We start from the raw sequence: 13,185 nt of genomic DNA on the forward strand, positions 1-13,185 counted from the left end.
AACATAATTCAATCCATGTATAATTAAATACATCATACTTACAAATGAGCAATGATAGAAAAAAATCCTCTTATAAATGTAATATCATCATAATGTTTTAAAGAAGTGGAACCTAAGAATCAGATAATATTGATTCTGTATCTATTGAATTTTAAAACCCATATGACTCATTTGACTTACATATTCATCCACATAGATTCCTTTCTTTCATATTTATAAGGTCATTTGGAGTAAAATGTCCTCTACTCCAGTATTGTTGACAAGAAAAACTATTTCTGCTCCTGTGATGAAGACAAAGTCTTCATAGAAACAATTTACCTCTTTAAACAATTTTTTATAGCACTGTTAGGATCTCAAAATGTTTCATATATAGCAGGATTTCAAATATTAACTTGTTAGGTACAGATAATTCAATGATTTTTTTTTTAAGGAAATCTTTGATTTTTCTTGCACCTTCTAAAAATTCTTCTTAAATTATAAGAGGTAATATCAATGTAGTCAGCCCAATACTGTAAAAAATATCCTATTTTTGATACTTTTATTTTTTTTGTTATTTTTCTCAAACTTCATAATATGATTAATTTTTGTTGCCAATACTTTTAAATCAGCAATGCTAAAACAATTGATTTAAACTTTTTTTTGCCCTGAGCTACATTTCTCATTATGATTGCTTATTTTAATTATTTCTGAGATATTTATTTTATATCTTTATCAAATAATGAGAATTAAATATGTAAAGTGTTTAGTTTGTAGCCTAATAAACTAAGAGAAAAATTTCATTTGAATATATGCATATATGTTTGAAAATTTTATTTAAGCATTTTTGGTTTTGCACAATGAAATGTTCTTTGTGAGAACGAATAGAAACTTTTCCACTATAATATAATATCAGACACAAACCTTAATATTTCTAACATCTCTTTTTCTGAAATGAAAAAAAAGCAGAACAAAGAACATATTAGTGATTTTCCAGAAGCTGTCTGGAAAACCACAAAAGATATTTTTGCATGTAATAGATACTCTAAAATCTTGATTTTCGTTTCTTCCTAAATCTAGAGCTTTATTTTGGGAAAGCAAAATCGAAAGCACTTGCACAGATATGTTCATGTGGCTGAATTAGAATTGTAGGTGTTTTTCATTCAGACTCTGGTTTGCAATGTGTCCTTTATTCTATATACTTTTACTTTAATTTCTCTGATATTTTAAAAAAATTATTAATATTACAAAATAACTTGTAAGACAAATATTGTACATAACAGTATACTACCACGTGCTTTATATTTATTGCCAAATTCATTCATTAAATTCATGTTTATTAATGCTTAAAATATGCTAGGCAGTATGATAATCTGGGGAAAGAAAAACAAAGAGTACATATTTTTATCCCCCCAAAAAAATTCTATTTAAAAGGGGATAACCATGTCAATAAGCTATTCTTTTTAGAAAAGGTTATACTTTTTTTTGTTTTTGGTTACTATGATGCAATACTCAGAAAATGTATCACACGTGATTCAGTTACAATCATAACTGGAATGGCTCAAATTATTTTGCTCTATTCTGTAAAAATAATTTTGATGATAGTTTATCACCTTTTTAAATCAAAAATGTACTACTTGAGCACATATTAAAAATAAACCTGTATGTCAACCTAAAAATAGTTAAGTAGAAAGAAATTGGGATCTAAGTTCAATTACATAGCATGGTTATTAGAAAGTTGTGAATATTGACAATACGTTACCAATTTTTACTGAAGAGACATAAAGGGAAGTAGAAAATGGCTACATAGTTCACTACATTTCAGCTTGCCAATTAAGAGGTGATAAATATAAAGATAAAATGATAATAATATCTAATGTATGTAATTGTGCTTAAATTTAACCACAGGTCATAAGTACCATGTTAGCTACTATCATCGTCATTATTATTTCTAACGTTGTTATTGTTATTATGCAGGCAATAATAATTAAGAGTTTTTATTGTTTGTCTTCTGTTGCTGTGATACAGATATTCCATTATGCATATAACAAACAACATTCTAGAGTGCACAACTGCTCACGTTAAGATATAATAGTGGAAATATTTTAGTTTGCTTTAGATTTTTAAGTCATCAAGGTGTGATAGACCTGAGAAGTTTAAGAAATTAACTAAAATTGTGGAGCTATTTTTATCATTGGTAAAATTAACAACCTGGACATCAAATTAAATCACTGGATAAAAAATTACATTTTACTTCATAGTTTTCAACTTTGATAGTAATGACTTGATAGTAAACACTTGAAAGTTGTGACATCGATAAGGAAAAAATTACCTAAATTACACAATGTGCTACTGGTAAATTCTGAGCAAAATAGCATTACTGTTGTTTATAAGACAACTTTTAACACTGCTATATCTCTATGACAAATTGTTCTCCTTTTGCCAACTTGGAAATGTTTATAAAAATATTCACTTAAGCTTTGTTTCCTAGATGTATATGTGAAATTGTGTCCGATGGTGATAATACAGTTTTAAAATACTGTAGCTGTTTATGGAAAATTCAATATATAAAGCAACCATAGAGGACAAAATAGCAAAAGGTAATAAAATACTTTTATTAGTATTTTATGTGTGATTTAAGGAAGAGAGATATTAGGACAAGACAAAGAAGAATAACAGTAGGAAGAAGAATAATTCGCCTTATAGTCAAACTTGTCTTATGATTAGTAATACTTATATCACTAATAACAGTCAATATCACTAATAACAGTCAAATTAGGTGCATGCTAAGAAGTCACATATAGGCAGATTTTAATAGAAATGATGCTTATGAATCTAGGATCATAAACTATGCTGATATTTATGCATAACTGAGTTCAACTTTAGCAGAAAATGCACATCCAGTGCTATGGTTCAATTGGCCATAAACACATCTAATTTAGTATTCCAGGTAACCATTCGAATTCCCATGCCACATGGACTGAATCTAGTTAATTGCCATAGCTAATTCTGCATATGAGTGAACATACAGTAGAACTGTATCTATGAAATTATTAATTGAGTTATCTTCTAAATGTGCCAAAGGATATATTAGCTTTTATTCCCTTGGTAGTTTCCTTCAGCATAAATCAAATGAGAAAATTCGATGACTGAAAAAAAAAGTGTCAAGATGTTTTAGATACTATAAAAATATGTGCAGTCAATTCTTAGTTAATTTAAGGGGCTGGCTTCTTCACAAACTAAGCAATAGGAGTCTATGAAGGAAAATGTATTACTATAGAATTAACACCAGATTAAAGTCCTGTGATTTTAGGAAAGTCAAACATATGTCTGTATACTTTTCCTCCACTGTTCAATGGAGTGATGAGATCTAGAATACATACGTATCCTGGGTTTTCATCATGAATTAAATTTACTATTATTTACTGAGTATCTACTGAGTTTCAAATATAAATTCAGGTGCTGTAGGAAACAGTTGTCCTTATTCTCAGAATTTATGTTTCAATTAGGGAGATGGAACACACACAACCACATTAAGACGAAATATATCTAAAAGTGATTAGATAAATGAGACAGCTAGGCAAGGGGCTGAAAGCAGGAAAGGGTTAGGGATGGATGCAGTTTAAGGGACAGAGTTAACCCAAATGGAGACAGGGTCAGAGAAGAGGCCTCGGCCAGCTAATGGAGAACTTTATAAATCATCATGAAATTTTTTGATTTAAGAAATGTGACGAGAATCTTCTAGAAAGGTTTAAGCAGGATAGTAACACTGTATTAAAACAGAAACTGGTAGGCCAGGAGGCCAGTAAGCCAGTAAGGACAGAGCTTCTAAAGTTGACGGCATAAAGTATAAGACCTTGAACAGGGATGTAATAATGACAACGGAGAGAAGTGAATGGTATTTTCATGTACTGTAATTTATTGGTGGGAAATGAATGCCAAAGCTTTTAAAATAGTACAATGTATTACACATTAAAATCGTTTTGCTGTTATTTGTGGTTCTTAAAATCTAATATTAAAAATATATATATTTAAAATTTTATGCCACACAGTATGATCACTTCAAGATAAGACAGTATTTCATGGTAATATATAAATTATTTGGAGAGCTGTCAAGGCAGATTTCAATAATCTCAATACTGTTTTACAAGGGCAATGTATATTATGCTATCAATATGATTATAAACGACTTAAATTGATTTTTCAGTGTTTGTAAATCTTACACTAATATCACTTTTCAATTCAGTTCTCAAAATGCCTAATATATAGTCAATATGAATATTGATTCTATTACTTATGAACGTGTGGACTTTCAGGTGATACATTTCAGTTCCCAAAACCTGTTTGTTTTTTTGTTACCAGCGTCACCCTGCTAATGGGCAGGCAGAATTCAGGAATCCAGGCCAGCACACTGCAGGAAGTAAGACTTTACTCACAGGTATCAACCACAAATAAACCATGTTCAGGAAAGAGAGAGAGAGAGAGAGACTGACTTTAGAGCCTGAGAGGAAATGACAAGAGAAACTGAAAAGCTTGTATTAAGAAAAGTAATCAAGTTAGGAAGTCTTGTTCAGTGACAGAAATGCAGGGAGGGATGCCGGCTGTGTGTTCAGTTGTAAGTCTCAGCAATAAGGAAAAAACTAAAAAAAAAAAAAAAAAAAAAAAAGAAAGAAATTAAAATTAATGAAATAAAAAGGATATTTATCAAAATAGTAGTAATTGGCACCAAGTCCGAAGGCACTCTTAAAAGTTTCTCTGTCTCCTGGTATGCCTGGAAGATGACTTTCCTGATCCCAACTTGGAGAAAGAGACAAGTTCAGATCCTGGCATCCTTTGCTATTTGTGCTTGTGCTGGCAATTTTAAATCAGAGATCCAGTCAAGGCCATGGATATAAGACTGTTGAAATGTTTTAACTCAGCCTTCTGCTTATCCAGCTGCCATTTAATAAAATCTAAATAATTTTTCTCTTGAGATCTTCCCATTGTGATAATAGCTAAGAGAACATAGTTCCTTTATTTTTAGTCTTTATTCATTTTACATCCAGTTTTACATTTTCACCCTTTTCCAGTCTATACAGTTTTGTATCTATTTTTATTAATAATCATATAATCATTAAGTAGAGGACATGGTAGCCTAAAGATAATTTGCTTTCCAATATTTTCACCACCAACAAACTCTTATTTTTTCTTAAACATTCTCTAGTTTTAAAGATATTAACTTATTTAAATGGTATTTATTACAGATCAATCATCTTTATTATATATGAGTATATATATAAGTACCTGTGTATGTAAAGTAAACTACCAACCACAGGCACTTATAAACATGAAATAATTAGCATTACGCCAAGGGGTTTATATAATTTTAACCAAAAGCAAATGTCACCTTTTAAATGGTTCAATATCTCTTTATGTATGGTAAATATCATAGTCCCCCTACATTTATATATGTGTGTGTGTATATATGTGTGTGTTATATATGTGTGTGTATACACACACACACACACACATATATATATACTTTATAGTGTTCTTATCCTTGTTCTTGATTTCCTCCCCCTTTCTCCTTTTTCCTTCTCACCCTCCCTCTCCGTCTCCCTCTTTTTCTACCTCTTTCTCCCCCTCCAATTTTAGATCTTTTCTCCTATGTAAAATTAATTTTCCTGAGTTTTTAAGCACTATTTATTCAAAGATGTGTTACTAAACATGGTTCTAGCCATAAAATCCTGAAGGTGGAAAATGCCCAGCCTGACCTAGAATATATTTTTTTCTTACATGTTAGCTACTACTCATACATCAGCATAGGAATAGAGAAGGTGATGATCATTCTAATTATTTCATTTTATTGGCATCACTTTGAAAAAAGTGAGCATACAATGTACACTCCTTTTCACCAAAATTCTTCTAAACTCTATTACATATTTCCTTTATTGCTTAAATACAGTATACAGGACATACTAAAGTACTTCCTTGATTACTTGGTATAATCACTTCAAACATTAATTCCTATGTGGAGTAACACTGTTAATGACCTATAGGAACAACTCTCTGAGAATATACTTACAGTTGTTAATAGAATAACTGGCATAGCAGTGTGGTTTCGTGAGATGAATATAAAGAGCCAAAAAATGGTGATCTTGGCTCTGCTGCCACCTTCCCAAATGTTTCAGACGACGTTTCTTGTATGGAGAATGAAGATGTGTAGATGACTCCCATGTTTCTTTCCAGATGTTAGATGCTATGAGATCTGTCCAGTTCTGCAGAACTTAAAGTGACTATGTGCACAAAAATGTCACAAGTTTAACTTTGTTAATAGGTAAATGCTAAAAATACAAAGATCGCTTCTTCATGCAATGCGAACTTGGTGAATTTACTGGTAGATATAAGTCTCCCATTCTTCCCTGTCTGAAAGTCTGGTTGAGTAAAATTCTTGTGTGATTGATTTAAAAAAAAAAATGTAATTCTAACTCTAACACTTCAAATTTACATATTACAAAAAATAATCCAATAGTTTTATAGTAGCTGCCATATTTGCTTCAGATCTGCCTTTCTCATTCTCATTCCCTCTTAAACACAATCAAGTTTTCCTTTTAATTACAGTTTTTTGAGTATACCCTTTCTTTTGTCAGAGAGAAATTATTCAGACACCTGTTTAAAAAGGAAACAAAGACTTTATTCCAGTCTATTGCAATAAGTGTCAAGGCTGTTGCCAAAGGGGAGAAAGATCAAACTCAACTCAACATGCAAGGAAAAGTGGGATTGAGCAGAATGACAAGAGGCAGTGGATGGAAAATTTCTGGTGGCCAAGACATGGAAACAACCAAAGTGCCCTTCAGTAGATGATAGGATAAAAAAGATGTGGTATATATACACAATGGAACACTATGTTGCCATAAGAAAAGATGAAATAGTGCCATGCCATTTGCAACAACATGGATGGATCTTGAGATTATTATGCTAAGCAAAATAAGTCAGACAGAAAAAGTCAAGAACTACATGATTTCACTGATATATGGAACATAAAACTGAAAGAAACAAAGGAACAATACAAACAAACAAAAACTCATGGACGCAGACAACAGTTTACTGGTTACCAGAGGGAAGGACAGAGGCGTGTGGTGGATGAGGGTAAAAAGGATCAAATATGTGGGTGATGGAAGGAGAACTGACTCTGGGTGGTGAGCACACAAGGTGATATATAGATGATGTATTGCAGAATTGTATGCTTGAAATCTATGTAAGTTTACTAATAATTATCACCCCAATAAACAAAAAAAAAAAAGAAAGAAAGAAAAAAAATTTCTAAGAGAACTTGATTTAGTTTCAAGGACAATGTGATTCTTGCTAAACTGGCCTAATAGGATTCTTGCTAAAAACAGGCCGTCAATGTGGATATTAAGGGTGGGTAAAAAGGGACTTGATCAGTTATCAACAGTAATCAGATACCAAGAATGGAAGGATTCTCACTAAACTGACTTAGGTAGGATTCTTTACTAAAGGCAGACCAAGGACATGGCTCAAGGACAGTGTGTAGTCAAAAAAAGCCTTATAGAACTCGGACTGAAGTTTCGTCAAGGAGGGTGTTTTCTTCTACTTTCCTTGCTTCTCATTGTTACCACTTTCTGAAGGATATCTCTACCTTCCCATTGTATGGATTATGCACTTCTATCATGTCCCAACTCAGGTTTCTCTGATTTTTCTTCTATACTCAGATAAAAATATGTTCTTCTAATAGTTACTTCTGTTCATTGTAATTTGTACTTTAATTTAGGAGGCATAGAATGCCTTAAGAGATGTTTCCTTAACTTTATAGTCTGTTAGTTAATTTACCACATGCATAAAATAAAGGCACACAACCTAGGCAAAGAAAGCAATGTCAAGGTGAAAATTTGCCCATGCCTATATTGTTGGTTTCTATATACACTATATTTTTGGTTCATATATATATATTTTTGGTTCATATATATATATATATATATATATCGATCTATGTATCTATAAATATAGATAGATATAGATATATTAGATGATGTATATTAGATATATTAGATGATATATTAGATAATATACATAAATTCTGCTCTTTCCACAGTTCTGCTTATGCCATATTTCTCTTTCTTCCTTCAACCCTGCTTTAAAAAAAAAAAAAAAAAAAAGCTGACAAAGTTGTTTCCTCTGTACAACATTTGAAGCCTTTCATGATGTGAAAGGTTTGCTTTTCTAGAAAGGCCTAATTTTGTGAACATTTTTGATTCATCAATATGAAACATGGCTGCATTATTTTTTAGCCTGAAGTCAACACATGTTGCCTTTCTCTGAGTACACATTCTTCTTTCAATGGTGGCTCAACACCAGTTGTCTGATGTCATGACATGCCAGCCTTGTGGCAGTAAATATTGCTGTGTTGATACTGTTTTGATATTTGTAAAATATCTAAGGTACAGGAATCTAGTTTCTGTTTTATTGTAGATGGGAGTTATCAGTATTTCTTTGCCTCACGCCAGAAATACATTTCTTAATGTGCTTTCAGTATAGCATGTATAGCCTGTAGCACGTCGGCACTCAACATCAGTAATTTTGAATTAAATTCCCACTGAGATTATCTGGCAAACAATTAGTGGCAATTGCTTGCTTTTATTAAAAAAAATATTGCCCTAAATTTATGGGTAAATTATAATAATACAATACATATACACACAGATGCCATATTGTGTACAGAGTAGACTGTGAGTCAGCTGTTAATAGTTCTATTAGCATGCATGATTTTCATATTTGATTATATGCAAATAAATTATTCATACGCCTCTCCCTAAAATATTACTATGCTAAAGAGATTATATTTCATGTATATTAAACAGTAAAAAACATTTTGTAGATAGAGATAAATATAGATATAAGACTAGCTATGTACTGTGAACATCAGGAAGTTTGGCTTCTCTTACAGCTCTACCCCTAATTAGTCAGACTCTCAGATTTTTCAATGCCTTGAAAGAGTTTTGTGTTTTTTTTTCTTTTCTCCTTGAAAATATCTTCTGTTCAATTTGACTGAACTGTTTAATTGAAAGTTAATTCCCTATTTAATTTCCAGTAAATTCATTGTAGTTTTTGAGAACCAAATAAGCATCTTATACTGTGTAAGCCATCAGGAATATAATTGTGATTATTTAAAATAGCTTAGGCTATAAGATTCAGATGGTTTGGGTGGAGAAACAATCAAATAGATACTTCCAATTCCTATAACTATGCTAAGAAAGAACATAGAATGTGTGGGAGCACAAAGTAGGAACATCACCCGCAAATGACAGCTGTGGAAAGGCTGCGTTTGGAAAGCATGGGAGCTCCGCTTTGAAAGCAGCCAGGTAAAGACGAGGGCAGGCGCATCGCACGCTGAGGCAAAACCATAGGCAGATACGTCTGTGGAATATTTAGCCCACCTAAGTGCCAAGATGTATCACTATTCATTTAGCCAATCCTCTTTTCTGGACATTAAGTTTGTTTCAGCTTTTGTTATTAAAATAACAATGCATTTAAAGTCCTATATATAAACCTTTCCTAATAAACTTATTCTCTTTGGAGGGATACCTAGGACTGACTTTTGGAATTGACATCTTAAAGCTTTTTAAGGCTCTTTATCCTCCTGAGGAATTGTTTCAATTATATTCCCCTCATTAATGTACGATAGGGTCCACATCACCAAAATGTCGCTAGCACTGAAAATTATAATTTTGTTTCTAGGTGGAATGGCAATAGGATGGACCCTGGTTAAAATCACCCTACACTCACATTCCAGACCTAAAACCTAGTACTAGAGAAAGCATGACAGCTCTTGCTCCGTATCCCTTATTGCATAAAACAGGGTAACACCTCCTTACAAGTTTATTAAAAGACCAAATAGAATAAAATGTATAAACTTATTATTATATAGAAAGTGTTCAATAAATATTTCATGCTTATGTGTGAGAACGGCATTAAAAACATAGTCAAATATGTAGGACAAGAAGTTTTAAATGATTACTTTTTCATTTGTTCACGACATATTATAATTCTTATATATTTGATATATAATCTGTTGTGAAAAAATGGGTAGCCACTTACCAGAGGGTAAAGGGAGGAGGAGGGATGGTAGAAAAACGTAAAGGGGATCAAATATATGGTGATGGAAGGAGAACTGACTCTGGGTGGTGAACACACAATGGGATATATAGATGATGTATTACAGAATTGTACACCTGAAACCTATGTAACTTTACTAACACTTGTCACCCCAGTAACTTTAATTTAAAAAAATGGATGTAGGTAATTTTTTAAGTAATTAAGGGTAGTAAAACAAAACATTTAAGTTAGACAACTCAAGTTGATTATTTATGAAGTGATGCTAAGTTTTAAATAGTAAATATTAGTAACAATAATAATCAGTATAAACACCTGCAACATTTTAGCTACCTCTTAAGATTGTTTTTATGTAAAAATGAAAAAAATGAATCCTCTCAAATATTATGCAGTTAAGGTACTAAGACTCAAAAAGATTATGATTGACTGACATTTGGCCTACATCAAAATTCCAGAGTGGAGCAAGACTAAAACCCATGTCTGTATGTCTTCACAATTAGGTTATTTCAATTAAATGAAATAATATATTGTCTATCTTGTCTTAACTATTATTATAGAAGTTTGATGTAGGGGCCTGAGCATTAACAGAGCATCATAGCAGCTGATTAATTTTCAAATTAATATTGTTGACTAAATTAAGTCATCTCTGGTTTAATAAAAACAGGAAATGATAGTTTAGGAAAAGTTATTTTAATAGTAATATTGCCATTTTAGTTTAGATTTTGTATCTGCTTCAAAATATTTGTAGAAGAAATTATGTAACTAAAAGAAGATTTCAAAATGATACAAAACACTGATTTTTGTTAAGTTTTATGTTAAATTCTCACTGCAGCATGGGTAGTTTCAGAAACCGACTCCACATATGTAGATAACTATGAATTTGCTGGGTGGATATTTTTGTCTAATTATTAAATGCAAATTTAACTCTAAGCATTAATGTTTCATATTTTAATAATTGGCCAAGTTGGAATGTTTTTATATTAAAATTATTTGATGAAACGGTCCAATGGCACATATTTTCATGAGTTCTGATAACAATTAAATACATGAAATTAGAATTGTTGTGGTTCCTTTGGTATTCAATGATAGTATTGTTTATACTAATTAAAAATGTCTATAAATGTTATATTATTTTCCTTTACAGATGCTCCCAAGTTCATATCAAACCAAACAATTTATTACTCTTGGGAAGGAAATCCAATCAATATAAGCTGTGATGTGAAATCGAATCCACCAGCATCAGTCCATTGGAGAAGAGAGAAATTAGTGTTACCAGCTAAAAACACCACAAATTTAAAGACATATAGTGCAGGAAGAAAGATGATATTAGAGGTAAGTCTTCATGTGCATATCAACATTATTTTAGCAGTTACCTACTATTTTAAAATATGTTTAAATATCTTAAAATATGAATTAATACATAATATATTTATATTACAAAATCAATATAAACCTATTGTATATATTTCATGTTTATTTACTTAAAAGAAAATTGTATACATTTGGATTATGGCTCTTTAACGAATAACATCTTACTATTTACATAGAAAAACTCGGTGTATCACAAAAGCCATTATTTTTCATGAATTTACTTTTAGAAAATAAAACCAATTATATCAGGAAAAAAATAGATCAAATGAGTGATTTTTCAGCTCTTGAAGCCAAAATTTCAATTTCAGTGTGGATACTGGCCCTACATTCTGTTTACACCTTTCTTCTCCTTAGACTGGCATATGTAAATGCTATCCACTGGCTATATATTTCAAGTTCCTAAATAAACCAGATTTACTTGTTGAATCCTCATTTCATTTTAATTTTTAAGTTAAGATGGTATATAATTGTTTTTGTACTGCCAAGTGCCTGTCCCTTAAATTCTGTTTGAATACATTACCTTTCATTTATTAATTGCAGATTATGTGGTGTGTGTATATTTCCAAAGTTTATATATAAGTCTGTGACAATGATCATCAGCCCTTGCACTTCATCATGCTCTCAGAACAATTGGGAAGCTTCCTCAAATAGCCTTATTTAGCTATACAAGTGCTATATTTCCCCCCTAAGTCAATTTTCATAAATTTTTAAATTGCATGTTTTAGAATAACACCAGGTTCCTGTACTGCATTCCCTTAAAGGTATTCTCATCTATACCATCTCTTCTACCTGGTAATTGGACTTAGTAAAATATTTGATAGAAGAGTTGATAGAAGAGTTGATAGAAGAATTTAGCCATTACTTTCCCTAATATTTGGATAACTGACTGATAATAAAGTCATTTTGTCTAAATCAATTTAAATTAGTTTCTTTGTAACTATATTGGAAGAACTAGTTATTGCAGAATTGACATGGAGGTCTATATCACAATGACATTTGGGCAGATGCAACCTAAATTTTAGGTATTTAACCATACTTAAAACCTGAGGTCGGATTTCACTGCAGTTTTGGGTGATATATTAGGGTGTTCAAGCTGCCATAAAAACTACCCCAAACTTGGTGACTTAAACAACATAAAACTTTTTTTCTTTTTTTTAACCTCACACACAGCTGGAGGCGGATTGGTTTCTGGTGAAACCTCTCTACTTGGGTTTGCAGATTGTGCCCTCTCACTGTGTGTTCCTATGGCCTATCTTCTGTGTCTCTTCTTACAAGGGTGTCAGACCCCACTCTATGACATCAGTTAACCTTAGTTACCTCCTTAAAGACTGTCTCCAAATATAGGCACGCTAGATGGTCAGGGATTCAATGTATGACTCTAGTGGAGGCGGACACAAGTCAGTCCATGATAGGTAGATACAAGTTCATGTTTAAAGACAAACTAATCTGTAATCTCTGCTTTACTTTATCTTACCACTTTTCAGTTAGTGGGATAGATCATCATTCCCCATAGTCAATGTCAAGTGACATTTTGTAAATCTGACATTTAAATATTTATAGAAGTCTCCAGTGTTACTCAGTCTTCTGCGTAAATGGCATTCCTCCCCGTCCCAAAGTGACAACTAAGCAATTTGTCTTTACTTTACACATAGCCAGGAAATCTATTGGTAAAGCATTGACTGTAAGCATACACTTTTTATATGTATAATATTTTTAAAAATTTAAACT

The 13,185-nt window shown here is 31.7% G+C and overlaps 1 protein-coding gene across 2 annotated transcripts in view; it reads left to right on the plus strand.

Annotated features, from left to right (window-relative positions):
- Nucleotides 1–13,185, plus strand: part of NCAM2 (neural cell adhesion molecule 2) — a 457,120-nt gene that overhangs the window by 348,743 nt on the left and 95,192 nt on the right. For both annotated transcript variants that reach the window (XM_033135548.1, XM_033135550.1), the window contains exon 10: nt 11,231–11,418. In XM_033135548.1, the coding sequence (XP_032991439.1) occupies nt 11,231–11,418 (188 nt within the window). The remainder of the gene's footprint in view (nt 1–11,230; nt 11,419–13,185) is intronic.

Source organism: Rhinolophus ferrumequinum, chromosome 2 (genome assembly GCF_004115265.2).
Source record: "Rhinolophus ferrumequinum isolate MPI-CBG mRhiFer1 chromosome 2, mRhiFer1_v1.p, whole genome shotgun sequence".
Lineage (NCBI taxonomy): Eukaryota > Metazoa > Chordata > Mammalia > Chiroptera > Rhinolophidae > Rhinolophus > Rhinolophus ferrumequinum.